The sequence below is a fragment of the Typopeltis vanoorti genome, chromosome 22 (genome assembly GCF_054136105.1).
Source record: "Typopeltis vanoorti isolate ZY-2024b chromosome 22, IOZ_Tvanoo_1.0, whole genome shotgun sequence".
Lineage (NCBI taxonomy): Eukaryota > Metazoa > Arthropoda > Arachnida > Uropygi > Thelyphonidae > Typopeltis > Typopeltis vanoorti.
In genome coordinates, this window is record NC_143570.1 from 77,660,154 (window position 1) to 77,676,822 (window position 16,669).

General features: G+C 36.6%; 1 protein-coding gene across 3 annotated transcripts in view; it reads right to left on the bottom strand.

Moving 5' to 3' along the window:
• Positions 1-16,669, bottom strand: part of LOC150094500 (ecto-NOX disulfide-thiol exchanger 2) — a 294,098-nt gene that overhangs the window by 131,210 nt on the left and 146,219 nt on the right. For all 3 annotated transcript variants that reach the window (XM_090411781.1, XM_090411779.1, XM_090411780.1), the window contains exon 8: positions 12,139-12,372. In XM_090411781.1, coding sequence (XP_090267907.1) covers positions 12,139-12,372 — 234 coding nt within the window. The remainder of the gene's footprint in view (positions 1-12,138; positions 12,373-16,669) is intronic.

The following is a 16,669-nucleotide window of genomic DNA, read 5'->3' on the forward strand; positions in this document are numbered from 1 at the left end:
CATGAACTTCAAATTGCTAGCAAAACAGGTGGCCTAAAGATAAACCTAAAGAAGACTCAAGTTATGTTCAATAGCTATGTCCAACCAGAAATAATAAAAATCAATAATGAGGAAATTAAACAAGTAGATCATTACACATACTTAGGACAACAGATATCAATTTAGCAAAATATCATGGACGAAATTAAAAAGTGCACGATGTGTGGGTGAAAAGCATTCGGAAAATTACATTCAATATTCAAAAGCCAACTACCATTATGCCCGAAGAGAAATGTTTTTAACCAGTGTATTCTTCCTATATTAACATATGGCTGTGAACATGGACACTAAATGCAAAGGAAATTCAGAAATTAAGAACAACACAATTTAGTATGGAAAGAAGTATGCTTGGTATCACAAGACTGGATCACAAAAGGCGTACGTGGATAAGAAACTAAACCAAAGTCTCTGACATCATAGGAAGAATGAAACAGATGAAGTGGCAATGGCAATATCGCTTGAAGACAAGATCAACAATGGACAAAAGAAGTACTGGAATGGATTCCACAAGAGAAAAAACAATCATGATGCCGACCTAAATCACGGTGGATTGATGATATCATCAGATTTGCAGGAGTGACATGGAAAAGGAGAGCAATGGACAGACAGTTCTGAGTAATCTTGGAAAGGCCTCCATCCAGCAGTGGATCGACAATGGCTAAGAATGATGATGATACATATACACCTTATCTATACTATCAATGTTCTTTAAGGCCACTGAGATTTTAATTAAAAAACACTTAAACTACTATCCGAACACTATATATTTCTATGACCCCAAATCAGTGTGGTTTTAGACCTGGTTTAAACATGGAAGGAGCACTGTTAGTTTTCATGGAATTAATACACAATAGGATAAAACTGTGGGACGTGTACTGCAGCTACTTTTCTATACATCTCCAAAGCATTCAAATATCTATCAAGATCTGCAATTGCAGTAAATGCAGTGGTGCAATGAATTGGTTTAAATCATATTTAGCTACGAGGAAATAATTCATTAACTCTGACGAACATAACATTGAAATACAAAATATAAAATATGGTGTACTGCAAAGTTCCTTATTAGGGCCTATTCTTTTTTAAATTATGTTAATGATCTGTATGATTGCAAACTCATTTGGCAAAATTCAGTCCTTTGCTCATGACACAGCTCTGATTTCCGACAAAGTTGATACTGATGCATTAAAAGACCATAAATCAAAATATGACAAAAATAAACAAATGGTTTCATAACAATGGCCTCAAAATAAATTTATATAAAACATGCATACTGCATAAAATATGCAGTATGTACTTCAACTTAATAAATAAGCTAGATTGCAATGGCAAGCAAGTATGTCACTGCAGATTAATAAAGAAAATAAAGAAAACCGAATAAGATACTTTGGTCTATATATCGACAGCAACATGAAATGGAATTCTCATGTTACATTTTCAGAAAAAAAAAAAAAAGATACATCAGATAAAACAAAATTTATTATGTTAGTATAGAATCTGTTGGTATATAATTAATGAGATGCCTATACTACTCATGGGTAAATTCCTCACTCTAGCATGACATCACTTGCTTGGATGGAGATTATTATAATAACCTATTTACCCTGATAAGAATCTATAACAAAAGAATGAAAGCAATTCTTGCATCCTATCCAATGTCATGCTCTGCTGAAGAAGTGTGAGATATCACACTTTGACAGTAATTTGTTAGCTAGTGTTCAGAGGGAGATACCTTTGCACGTCCTGGTAATCATGATATCTCCTTTTTTAAAAGTAGGACACAGTATGGCTATATCTCAATCAACTGCAATTTCCTCTTTTTGCCATATTACCTTGATAAGCTAATGAATTCCAGCTGTTAAAGGCATTTCTCCATTTTTTTTTAGAGAACCTGTCCACATGAGGTAACACCCTGTACACAAATACAGAGTTAGTAAAATAATATTTGGTTTACAGATCAAGTATTGATAAAATTTATTAACTCTACCAACTAGTTTCACCACACTTTAACTGTTGGCATCTTCAGGACACTGACATATAGGCTTAAAACAATCTCACAATTATGAGTAACTGTAAAACTGACAAGAATAATTACAAATAAAATAGCATCGAACGTGAGTGAAACACATATCGCGTGTACAAGGTTAGCTAACTGTTGCTAAGGAACTTCCTGTAGTTTGTGTTAAAGTTCATTTCTTGTATTTTTAGAGATCTAATTAGGGTTTTCCATATCTCTGGTAGTATAAAACCTTAATTTCTGTTAAGATTAACAGTAGAACGAGCAACTGTGGCTGCTTCTTTGAAAATTCTTGAATGGTAGTTTTCCTCTATGTAAGGGGAACAGCTTTTGTTCCACTCGATGACATGGTTAGTTGTAGAGAAATGAGATGATAGGCCAGAAATGTCCTGTCTGTTGTTTTTTTACGTAGCCAATGTGCTCCTTTTGCCTGATTTCGAGGCTTCTTGAAGTCTGTCTGATGTAACTTGAGCCACATGATGGAATAATATAAACACCAGCATATTTATAGAAAGGATGGTTATCTTTTGGAGATCTTAGTAGTTTACGAATAGTTTCTATTGGTTGGAATGTTACTCTTATTTTGTGTGGTTTGAAGAGGCTGGCGAGTTTGTTGGAGATGCCACTTACATACGGAATTGCAATAGTTTTTATATATTGAATATCTTCTTGTTCTCTTTGTGGTGGTTCAGAGAAAAAGATTTTATTGACTAGTCTTCTTGGATAGCCATTCAAGTACAGATTGTTAGAGATTAATGTTAACTCATCTTGAAGGGTCTGGTTGTCTGTTGTGATGCTAATAGCTCTTTTCTTTAACATGTGTACAATGCTGAGTTTATGTGAGATATGGTGAGAGGAGCTGAAATGTACGTAGCGTCCTGTATTGGTCAGTTTCCTGTAAGCCGATATATTTACGCTGCCATCAATTTGCTTTTTGATTAGGATGTCTAAAAACGGTAGTTGTTTGTCTCTTTCAAGTTCCAGAGTAAATTTAATCGAATGATGGAAGGAGTTAATCTTTTTGAGAAAGTCATATAGGTCATCTTTGTTGTTGTTCCAAATGATGAAGATATCGTCCACATATCTGTACCAAATTTCAGGTTTGGGAATAATTTGGGAAAGGATTTTGTTTTTGAGGTCTTCCATAAAGAGGTTGGCACATGAAGGTGAAAGTGGGCTCCCCATCGCCAATCCTATTAATTGTTGGTAATCTTATTTTTCCATGAAAAGTAGTTAGAATTTAGGTAGTGAGCAAACAATGAGGTTATGTCTTGTGGGAACAAGGTACTTAAGATGTCAATGACCTCCACTACAGGAACGTTTGTAAAGAGAGAGGTGACATCTAGGCTAGCTAGAGGGTCATTATCCGATATGTTGATGTTTTTTAGCTTTTCCACGAAATGTCCTGAGTTCTTGATGTAACTCTCTGAGTTGTGGATGTGTTGTTTTAAGAGTTTCGAGAGATGTTTGGACAATAAGTAGGTAGGAGAGTTGATTGCATCAACGATGGGGCGTAAAGGAATATCATTTTTGTGCACTTTTGGGATGCCATAGAGTCTCGGAGTTAAAGGATGCATGGATTTTAGTTCTTTAATAGGATCTGTTGGCTAGTTTGATAAATTGCGTAGTAATTCATTGGTATCATGGTGGTTTTTTAATGTCAGATCTTTCGTTAAAATATGGTAAATAGATAAGTCTGATAGTAGATGGTTAACTTTGTCTTCATAGTCCTTTGAGTTCAATATTACAGTACTGTTTCCTTTATCTGCTTTGAGTATTATGATGTCTTTGTTGTTTTTTAATTCAACATTAATTTTAATTTTAGGTCTTCTATATAGTGAGGAGAAGTTTTGTTTTATGGAATAGGGAGAGGAAAGTATTATGCAACTTTTTAGTCTCAGATCATTTGCTGTGTGAAGTGGTAATAATGAGATTCCTTTGTCTAGACTACAGATGAAATCCACTTTAGGTATCTGTTGAGGAGCTATTGCATAGTTGAAACCTTTCTTGAGAATATCGATTTCAGGTTTCATTAAGATGTGGTTTGAGAAATTAAGAATAACTTGGTTGTCTGGTAGAGAAGGTTTAGATTTATTGTATAAAGGTAGTTGAATTTCTTAATCTGGGTCTGTCTGCTTTTATTGAAAACTTTGGCATAACTGGTATTAATTATTCTATCTAAGACTTGCCAAATTTCCTCATCTAAAGAGCTGGAGAGATCCGTGTACAGTTCATAACATTGTGAGTCAATTTGACTAAGCAAGAATCTTGTGTGATGTAACCTTTCACGAACGAGTAACATCGATGTCTTGAAATAAATATTTTTAGCTCGTCTAGAATTGAAAAGAGGTTTAAGAAGTAAAAACTTAGGAATTATACAGTTATCTCGGCAGCGTTTCAAAAAAGTGAGACGATTTAGTAACCTCGCCTTTCTACATTTTAGGATTTCAAAACGGCGTACCTTGATTTTCGTGTCACCATTGATTCTATTCATAATGAAGGTTTATTTTCTTGATCATATGAATTAGCAAAATAATATTTGGTTTACAGATCAAGTATTGATAAAATTTATTAACTCTACCAACTAGTTTTGCCACACTTTAACTGTTGGCATCTTCAGGTCACTGATATATAGGCTTAAAACAATCTCACAATTATGAGTAACTGTAAAACTGACAAGAATAATTACAAATAAAATAGCATCAAACGTGAGTGAAACACGTATCGCGTGTACAAGGTTAGCTAGCTGTTGCTAAGGGACTTCCTGTAGTTTGTGTTTAAGTTCATTTCTTGTATTTTTAGAGATCTAATTAGGGTTTTCCATATCTCTGGTAGTATAAAACCTTGATTTCTGTTAAGATTAACAGTAGAACGAGCGACTGTGGCTGCTTCTTTGAAAATTCTTGAATGGTAGTTTTCCTCTATGTAAGGGGAACAGCTTTTGTTCCACTCGATGACATGGTTAGTTGTAGAGAAATGAGATGATAGGCCAGAAATGTCCTGTCTGTTGATTTTTAAGTAGCCAATGTGCTCCTTTTGCCTGATTTTGAGGCTTCTTGAAGTCTGACCGATGTAACTTGAGCCACATGAGCATGGAATATTATAAACACCAGCATTTGTTATACACAAAATAAGAGTAACATTCCAACCAATAGAAACTATTCGTAAACTACTAAGATCTCCAAAAGATAACCGTCCTTTCTATAAATATGCTGGTGTTTATATTATTCCATGCTCATGTGGCTCAAATATTATTTTATTAATTCATATGATCAAGAAAATAAACCTTCATTACAAATACAGAGTGTTTCAAAAGGGTGTATACAATTTTTCAGGAGAACAGAGAATGACTTACAAAAGCTGAATGAGTGTCATAATGTAGTGAAAAACATCAATTTTTGGTCACGTAACTTTATTACCAAACGATAACACTAGATTGAGTGTTCATACATCACACCATTTAAAAATGGTGACTTTCGAAGAGGCAGAGCTAGCACGTTGTGTGTTTTGGTTTGAGAAACAAAGTCTGCATCACAAGTTCAGAGAAATTTCTGCATGCAACACAGCAAAAAACCTCCAAGTAGGTGCACGATCTACATGTGGCACATGAATTTTGTGAAAACAGGCTGTTCTGTATGTCATCCAAGATCAACAGGAAGACCGCGGGTTTCCGATGCTGTGGTGGAAGAAGTTCGAGAAAAATTTCCAGAGAAATCCTGGAAAGTCAACCAGACGGGCATCTTATTAAATTGGAATTCCACATGTGACTGTGGGGTAACACAGCCATCTAAGGCATTACAAATTTACCCTCGTACAATGTTTGAAGAAAGACTATAAGAAGATATGCCAGGATTTCTGTATAGAAATGATCAGTAGGATAGAACAAATGAGGCCTTTTTGGACATGATAGTTTTCAGTGATAAACACTCACAACTGCAGAATTTGGGGAAGAGAAAATGCATGGCATCGTAGAACATGCTCACGGCACCCCAAAGGCTAATTTTTTATGCAATAAGCAAGAAGAAAGCGTGTGGACCCTTCTTTTTTTGGAGTCTACTGTTACTGATGGTGTGTATCTGCACATGCTACAAGGGTATCTAATACCACAATTAGATGAAAATGACCACAATGGACACTTTTCCAGCAAGACAGAGTACCTCCTCATTACCTGACAGACTTAAGTTGTACCTCAATACCCGTTTTCCAAGCAGATGGATTGGTAGAGGGGTGCCTGTAGAATGGCCACCACATTCCTCAACTTTACACTGTTAGATTTTTTCTTGTGGGACTTTATGAAAGATTAAGTGTTTGTACCACCAGTCAGAGGATGAGTCTCAGAAGATTGCAGTATGGTGTCTGCTCTTCTAAGCACAACACATAGACCAGTACCTAGGTCATCTGCAGTTTGGTGCCCATACATCACACCTGAATGGTTTGGCGAGAAGCAACGGCTGCATAGTCTCAATGGCTGCCTTGATGCTTCCATTCTAGTGGCCTCATCAACTGAGCAGTCGCACCGTAATGGTATGAAAGCAATTCCAGCTAGCACTGCCTTTCAACATGTGAGGCAGAAACGGTATTGTTGGAGTGGCTAGACGGGATTCTGACTTAGAGGTGTTCAGTCATAATCCCATGGATGTTAACTTTGCACCACTGGCCACTCTACCAAGCACATATACCAAGTGTCTGAACCTGCGGTTCCTCTCATACTGAGCAGGATTACTATCGCAAAGACAAGTCATTGATAGGGCAAAACTAACCTATAATTCTTAACAGCAGATTGGACTGCCCTGATCCATCTTACTTACTATCATCTTGCTTTAAGAACCCAGGGATGTTCAGTCCTTATTTCTTGTGGTGGATAAACCTAAATACGTTCAGTTCATGCATTTACCACAGTATGACTAATAAGGCATACTTGCCACTGATATTATAGCTACAGACTGTTCATACTCTCACTAACACCAAGTCAGCACCAACCACAGATTTGGCCAGTTGAACTTGCACTTATCTGTAAATGACCAAGCACATGAGAATTTTCCCTGTCCAAGTGAATAAGGGATATTATTTTGATTTTAAGAGTATTTCATTTGTGGCATGGTCAAACTACAGAGCCACCAAATCGATCGAACGAGACGTCCATTGCTAGAGAGTCAGTGTTAGAGTTAAATGGAGTACACTGCCTCCTCGAGTTCTAGACAAAATATACCATTCAACAATGGAGCTAGATAGCCAAATTCTCTATGATAAGCTCATGTGTGTGTGGGTGGGGAGGCAAGTTCCCAAATTAAGTAGAGCATGTATCTACCTTCGGGATCCTCATATGAGGTCTACCAGACCTGGTATAGGGTTAGCAGTTCACCAGGAATTATGAAATGTGCTATAAGCACTCAGTATCTATCATCAGGCTTCCTCTGATGACATATTCTCTTGAAAGGTATCGATAAAATTATCTCATTAACTAGACCCGAGGGCTCCCTCCATCACGTCTACCTCGAGGAGAGTCATGTTTATTCCCGCCATATACCCCTGAACTTGAGTGATATTCTTTCCCCTTAAACATTCAAAGCTCTGGCCAGAAAACACATTGGCAGCAACACCTCTCAAGTAACCATCAAATTGCTTTGTACTTAAACCATCGGATTCCCCTGGTTTGTGTCAGTTCTGAGTCGGCTGTTAGTTGCCAGCTGAAACGGTCGCTCCAGATGGGCCATCCAGCATGCCACGCAGCTGAGGCATTCCATGAGAAGGCCCAACGCTAGTCCAGGCTCAACCATTCCATCACTGGAAAGTTTTACCCAGTCCCGGTGCAGTGCTATACCCACTTCGGACCCCAGCCTGATCAGCCCAGTCCCCAAAGATAATCCTTGTCCCGAGGTTATGGATCCATCTAGCCGACTCACCTTACTTACATTACTCTATTGACTAGAGGCTGTTCACCTTGGAGACCTGCTGCGGATATGGCCATTTTTTACTGCTGCCATTTTTGAAGTTACGACAGATATGCTCTGCCACATGTGGTAGGAAACTGATTACAGATGGAATGTCTGCAGAATTACTGGAGGCAGTCATATCAAGTTTTAACTGTCTATGTTGAAACTTCAAGTGTTACACTACATTTGTGCAATAATAAAAATTGTTCATCTATTGTTATCTTCTATTGTCTTTCAAAATTGTATACCAACTTTTGAAACATCCTGTACTATGGATTGGCAGGAAGAAATCTGTTCACATTTAATTTAAAAAACTGTGGATTATTCCTTGGGAAACAAATAAAATGGCAGTGGCAGAGGAGATAACCGAAGAGGAGGAGAAATCTGTTCTGTGCCTTTGGTAGATGCACTGGCAGGGAGTGTTGATAAGCTGTAGCACACATTTGAATGAATTTGAAAAGAAATGGAAGATTATTATTGATGCCGATTCTGATGAACAGTGACTGTGAAGATGTAAGCAGAGGAAACCGAGTGCCTGAGTGAAAGTGAGTGAAGTGTACTAGTGAGAGAGGGGTCATTAATAAAGTTGACAGCCCTTTTTAGTATGGAGTGCAGTATCTTTAGGGACCTTTGGGGTACCACCCCAGATGTGTGAGCAATATTCAATGGGACGGATTTGTGATTTGTATAAAATTAGATGTCATTTGAAGTTTAAAGTGACGCCTTGAGCAAAAAAGAAAACCTAATTTTTTAGATGCAAAGAAGGCAACATCTGCAATATGTTTGTACCCAGAGAGATTTGAGGTTAGTGTTATCCCAAGAAGAGAAATCAGATTGTGCATAGATATTTGAGTGTTATCAAAAGTAAAGCTGAAAGAGAAGGGTTCTAAATTTTTTTTTCAAACACGGTAGTTGTTTGAATAAAATTATATTTTATTCAAAAATGAATAAAATTATATTTTATTCAAATATAATTTTATTCGTTTTTATAATTTTTAAAATTATAAAACTCCATAATTTTCAAAAATGCATTTGGATCACCATGTAAGCTTAAAAGAAAGGAAAGAGAAGGGTTCTTTTTTGTGGAAAATAAGGCAGAGCTGTGTTTTGCTATTATTTAAACAGAGAAGATTATTCAAACCCCATTGATGATGAATGTTTTGAAGATTTTAATTTCAAATATTAGTGGTTAAGGTTCTGATGATTTGTGCATTGACAAGTTTGTCAAATGAAAAGGAGGCATGCAACATGCTGTAATCAGCAAAACTATGCATACTGGATTGTGGTCTGCTGGAGTAGATCATTTATATATATAGCAAGTGCAGCATGGGTGAGAGAACAGACTCATGGAATCCCTGCAGTGGTTGTATGGTTAGAAGATAGCTAACCATTCATTGTCACATGAAGCAAGTGTCCAGTTAGAAAGCTGGCAGAAATGCAGAAGTTGGGGTGGGGTAAATGATGGTAGTTTACTTAACAGGACTTTCTGATAGAGACCTGATCAAAAGGCTTGGAGATAGCAACAACCACTGACAGAATCCATACTGGTGATCTTTGTTAGTTGTCATCAAAGTAAAATAGCAAGTGAGTGTTGGTTCTTTTCATTACTTTGGAAAGGACTGAGGTGAGAGAAATTAGACAGCAGTTTGAAAATAAAGATTTAAGGATGGGTCGAATAAGAGCTAATTTACAGACTGCAGGGCAATTTTTAGAGCGACTAGAGGAACCATCAGACCCAGAAGACATTTTGGTATCTAATTCGAGAAGAATTTTTCTGATCTCTTTCTGGCAAAAAGTCAAACTGGGCATTGATCGATGAGTGAAACAGTTGGGGAACATTTACCAAGATCAGCAGTGCAAGAATTGGAGAAGTAGGAAGTCAAGAGGTTGCCTTTTTCTGTGGGTGGTGATGATGCAACAGAACCATCAAGACAGAAAGTTTTTGCCGCTTGATTACAAAGTAAATTACACTTGCAAAGAAATTATATTTTTCTTTAATACTTTATTCAAGCGTAAGCAAACAAATTTTGCACATGAAGTATCTTTGCAACTAGACTAATCAGGTATCGCAAAAGTAATGTCATTTTTATACTACTTGTTCAAATGTGTCTCAGCTTGTCTAAACATGAATGTTTAAAGCTAGTACCACTAAGCTGAGGTGGTCTCATTCTAAAGAATTCCACCTTGCAAGAACATCATACATAAGTTATTGTTTAAATAACCCTTTATTACTATGGAGGTAACTGAAGAGCACATGGGGCACATCATGCTTTATGAGTTTAAAAAAAGGCAACACTACTAACACTCGAAAAAATGTGGAAGAAGTGTTATGGCAATAATGTTCTGAATGTGCAAAACTGCCAGCAATAGTTCCAAAAACTTCAACAAGGGGACTTAAGCTCGAAATACTCCCTCCTCGCTCTGGGTATCCTGTCTCTTGATAATGATATGTTGAAGCCATTATTGCAAGAAATGCCAATGCAACTGTTGAAGATTTAGCAAAAGATCTTAATTCATCGTCATCAACCATCCATTGCCATTTGCAAGAACTTGGAATAGTGCTTAAGTTTGGCAAGTGGATTCCTCACAAATTGACGAACAACAATTGATGAGAGTGCATCACATCTGCACTGCTCTTCATTCTCGAGAGGCTCGATCTAGTTAGCGGTAATGAAAAGTGGATACTTTACAAGAATGTTAAGCACCAAAGGCAGTGGGTTCATTCAGGGGAACAGGCTAAACCTCAGCCAAAACAAGACCTTCACCCTCAGAAGGTTTTGTTAAGCATCTGGTAGGATATGGCTGGTATTATACACTTTGAACTCTTGCCACAAAACCAAACAATCACAGATGAAATATACTGTGAACAACTCGATCAACTGATTGAAAAACTGAAAGAAAAGAGGTGTTCTCTGGACAATCGAAACGGTGTTGTTTTCATCATGATAACACAAGCCTCATAGTGCAAGAATCACCTATACCAAGATTGAGGAACTTGGCTAGGAAAAGCTTTCACATCCTCCATACTCTCCTGATCTTGCATCTTTAGATTACCACTTATTCCAAAGTTTGCAACATTTCATTAATGAAAAACAATACGATACATTAGAGGCACTGAAATTGAGCCTATGCTACTTCTTTGCCTCCAAATTTCTTGAATTCTATAAAAATGGCATTATGAAGCTTTCACAGCACCAGGAGAGCATTATTGATTGAAATGGAGAATATATATACTTGATTAAATTAGCAAGTGATTTATCTTTTATATCCTTTAAAAACTTAATGCTCAAAATGACATTACTTTTGAGATAACCTGACATTTATATATAGAGAATGATAGTTCCCCATCAACTTACCATCCCATAATGCAAAGCACACTTCCTTCCAGAAGCATATACTGTATTGTTATGCATTATAGAAAGGGTCATTCACCCAGACTAGTTTTAACCTTTACTGAGGTGTCATCAGTGGGAGCAGACCCAGGAAAGATACCATGGCTGAATTATTGCAGAAGCCATATATTTCTCATATACAAGTAACAAAAAGGTGTATCACCAAATAAATTATATTCTTGTTTAATCCTGGTGAATGAGTAAAATGGGTTGAATGGATTCAAAGCAAAGTATGAGAGATATTGTGCAAATATTGGACAGTGCTTGACATAATGTTTAGGGACACCCTCAATGAGCCTATGGACTCAATGGCATTGCCCATATAATATAATAAATCTCAGTTAACTAACTCCTTGAATAGGATAGCATGTCAACAATTCTCTGAAAGCACTACATAACTGTACATTCAATTAATCATACTCTCAGTTAATTCATCAAGTTTCCAACAGAATGAGGTAGCTGAGAGATTATTTTATAAATATTCCAAATGCATGATTAATTTCATAAATGACTGCCTTTAATTCTTTATTTTATCTTCATTATTTTATTTGGTGCACGAAAAATTAGCTTTATGGGAATTTAACACATAAAGCATGATAAGATGATAACAAATGCTTGCTAATTCAAAACTATGACTGTTGTCAGTTTTATTTCTACTATGATAAATATTAAAATCTGGGATAAAGACATATATATATATATACATATATGGCACATTGGACCAAACAGAAAATAGCCAATGGAACATTTTATTACTTACGTTTTAACTTCTCAATAAGAAGAGCTGCTTCATGGTCAGAATAGTGAACTACAGGTGGAGGACTGGGTGGTCGCAAACGCTCCTGCTCAAGTCGTTCTCTGTGACGCATTTCACGTTGAATAGCTCTCTGACGGCATTCCCATTCATATTGATCATCCCTTGCTTGTGCATAATCAACATGTAATCTTCCAGTATTTGGAGCATCATCCTTATCACCTAATTTGACACGATATCCTAAGAAACATGAAAGCATTTCCTTAGATACACTAAGTTCGACTAGCTAATGGTTTTTAATGTCTGCTAAAATATGCAAGTTATACTAATCAATTACAAACACAAGTAAGGCATCCTTAAATCATGCAAAAATGTCTATCCATATATATATAAATAACATTAGCATAAGCACCTATTATGTATTTTATAGGATATACACTGCTTGGAAATAAGTCAATGGACACCATAGTGTGAAGAACAAACAGCCATCACTTTAATAAGAAGATTGCAGGACTTCTTTCACTGTGATGACTGCAGAAATCCTACAATGCATACTTTCCACAAGCGTATGACAGCGATCAATGAGAATTTTGGACTATTCTTCCTATAGTCATGTAATGAGGTCTGGACTGTTGTGGGGCAGACGTTCCTTGACCTCAACCAACGCTCCAGTTCATTAGAGTTGAGATCAGTGCTCTGTGAAGGGCAGTCAAGTGTGGTGACATTCATGTCCACAAACCACACAGTTAGCAGAAGCTTTATGATACGGTGCATTGGCTTGCTGAAAGAGACAATGATCAGTTCTGCAGAAATGCCACAAAAGTAGGAAGCATTGCATTGTCCAGAGTGTTCAGATACCTCTCGGAGTTCAGTATTTGTGGCATCACAAACAGATGTCTGAGGCCAAATCAGGAAAAACAGGACCACACCATCACACAGCCACCTCCAAATTTTATCTTTGAGGTTACGCACTCCGGTAACAGACGTTCACCAGGCATCCGCTTGGTAGAAGGTGTAGCGTGTTTTGTCTATTGGCCCAATGTGCAGGAAGACAGAACCAGGAGCATTCCTGGAAGATGAATAAGAAAGACATAATATTTATAACACTCATCATCATCAAAATTCATTATGTGTACCCTTAGAGTGTACAGGATATTACGATTCTACATCATGAAAAGGTTACGTCATTACCAACTTCCTATCGACTTTACTACAAATCAATCTGTTATATGAAGGATTTCAAGATTATCACAATCTCTATTTTCGTCATCTGAGACACTTCTTACTGCATCATCATCCTGAAAAAAATATTTGTTTTGCTACCTTCCATTTAAGTGACCATACTAATTGAGAATAGCTGTGCTAACACATTCAAGAATGCTAACAATATCAAGTTCTTTAATAATATCCTTGTTTTTTAATATGATTCTGCCACTGATGTCATCTGTTCACTTCCCTAACCTTTCTCAGAATTCTCATATTTGTGGTCTCCAGTACTTTGATAAGTGTTTGTTTTTCTAACCCAGCTCTCAGATAAGTTAAAATTGGTTTGAACAATAGCTGAAATGTTTTACTTCTTTGATAGATTTTTCATCCAGGATGCAGTTTATGTTTTGAATGATTCTGCTTATTTTCACTGTCTTTGTGTTTTTATTGCTAATTTACATCAGTTTTTCAATTAGGGGATCCTGCAGACTTCTAGAATCTGAGATTAACGTCTCCAATTTTGATATCAGATTTAATGCCACTTATTTAGCATCAAACCATCTTCCTGCACCTTCTTCAAGCCTAACTGCTGACTCATAACTCAAATATAGACTATACACTGCTTGATATAATATCTCATTTACACCACTATAACTGTAGCCTTTTAAACAGCTTTTCTCTTAGCAGTTTGTCATAGGCCTTCCAGATCTCCAAAACCTAACTAAAGATCACTGTCATATTTCCATGATTTCTCAATTATGTCTTAAAGTTAAAATCGTATCTTTACAACCTCCATTTGTTCTTCTTCGAACCCAGCTTGTTCAAGTTTTTCCTTCTATAGAATGGTGCAAAAAAAAAAAAAAAAAAAAAAAAAAAAAAAAAAAAAGTACTGAATGATAACAATGATATGTTATGGAGTAAACGAGTATATTAACAAAGAAATATATGTTTACAAATGATAATATGTACATCCACAACTATCAGTGGAATCTTGGTCGAATAAAGTATTAACGACGGTAGATTATGCACTTGAAATTAGCACCTAGTCTTTCAAGCTAGGTTTCGTAGCTCATGCAAAGGTTCTCCGTCATCTTGGAAACAAGGGTTGTGACATCTGCTGGACACATCATGTAATTTTATCCCTTATTTCATGAAGGTTTGAAGGTGGGTCATGGTGAAATACCCATTCCTTCGACATAACCAAATGAAGGTATCAAGTGATGTGAGATCAGGAGAACGTGAAGGGTATGAGCCTCCTGGGAAAATGTTCTGATAAATAGGCTCTAGAACCATGTGATGTGTGACAGGTTGCCCCATCCTGTTGGAATACCTGTGCACAAAATGGAATGTTTTTTGCATGACACATCCTAAGCAAATCCTGGATGAATGGAACTACCACATTCTCAATGTAGCATTCGCTATTCGAGGTCATGGTTACACCACCCTCTTCGATGGAGTAGGGCCCAATTATGCCATGGCCAGAAACTGCACACAATGTGGTGCCCTTCTTGCTGTGAAGAGGTTTATCTTGGACAAATTCAGGTCTTGAGAAACCATGATTCTCATTTGTGTTAACAGTTAGTAATCTCCTTGAATTCCCTTTGCATTGTGGTAGAACACTCCTGGTATGTTGGAAGCTCTTGATTATGGCAATGACGACACTATGGCTTAGGGACACACTTACGAAAATGATGAACAAACTGCTCAAAAACACGTTGTAGGTTTAGACCAGTGTTTCTCAACGCGGGGCGTATGCCCCACAGGGGGGAAATTTGAATATTTGGGGGGGGGGGTAATTAGAAAATTTACATGTCCATATTTATACATATTTACATTATACTTTTTCAGAACTTGGCTGACTATTATGCTAGGGGGGGCATCAAAATCTTTGAGATGTTGAGGTGGGGCATGATCCAAAAAACGTTGAGAAACACTGGTTTAGACCATTTGCTCGACCAACTCCGTAAGAATGAAAATTATGCTTAACAATAAATGTCTTTTCTTCCGTCACTGCCATTGCTACAGCTAAATGTATGGCACAGACTCTATATGTGCTCTTCTATTAATGTGCATGCAATTGAACGGCAATATCTCATAGCACGTGTACTGAAGGGGTGTACTGTTTTTTGTTGGCCATACTGTAGTGTTTCTTAGTCTCTTCTCAAATATGCTTGTATAAATCCACCCTTGCAGTATTTAGTAGGGAAATTCATCTGTAATTCTCATATCATTTTATTTTCCCTTTTGGTTAGATGGGTACTATGAGAACTTTACTCGAATCATCTGGAATTTGACCCTCTGACAAGGCTTTATGAATTATGCATTGCAGTCATCGTAAAACTTTTATGCTTCCATATTTCAGTTTTTCATTACTTGTTTCTATCTCAAGATCTTTATCTTCTGGTTTCATCTCTAATTCACATTACAGTACGTTTTTCCTCCATTTCTAAACTTTTTTTAATAGATTCCAGAGTGTTTTGTCACCTTTCTGATATTTATTGTCAATTTATCCTCATATAAATTATCATCATAACGGCAGCAGCTTTTTGTTCATCAGGACAAATGCTCTCCTCAGTAGTAACAACTTGAGCTTTAGACATTGTTTTGTTGTGATGAGTTTTTGAAGTCATTCTTAAGAGTACTAAAAACTAATAATATTTCTGCAATTATGTTATAAAATGCTGTAGTACAATAATTACACTAAAAAACTACAATAACATACCAAAAATACACAATTAATCTAAGAAAACACTTAATAAATCAACAAAAATCAAGATCATTCAGAAGCTATATAACAGCACATCTTTTCACCAGATACCCTTACGAAAAAAATTATGGGCAAGATATACAAAGGATGTTTCCATCATTTGGCCAACCTTAGAAGAAACTCTCCATAACTTCGCTAACTTCCATAACAATTTAAATCACAAAATCCAGTTCAGATCAAAAGTAGAAAAAGACAGATCCATTTCCTTTCTAGATGTTCTCATCAAAGTTGATGATCATGACAATCTTCCTTTTGAAGTTTACAGGAAGCATTTCAATACAGGCCATAATTTAGCTCACACCACTCGGCACAGAAAACAGAGGCATCATCAAACTCCCAAAGAAAGATCCATTACATCCAGTAATGATTTAAAAAAAAAAAATCTTACATCAACACTTACAATAGCATCTTGAATGAACCATTTCAGGTTACAAGACAGCAACCACATGACTATAAAAGTGCAGTTTCCTTACTTTGCCAGCCTGGGTGGCTGAGTGGTTAGCATACCTGCTCTTCAACCAACAAGTCACAAGTTCAAATCCCTCCATGTTTGTGATTGTCTTT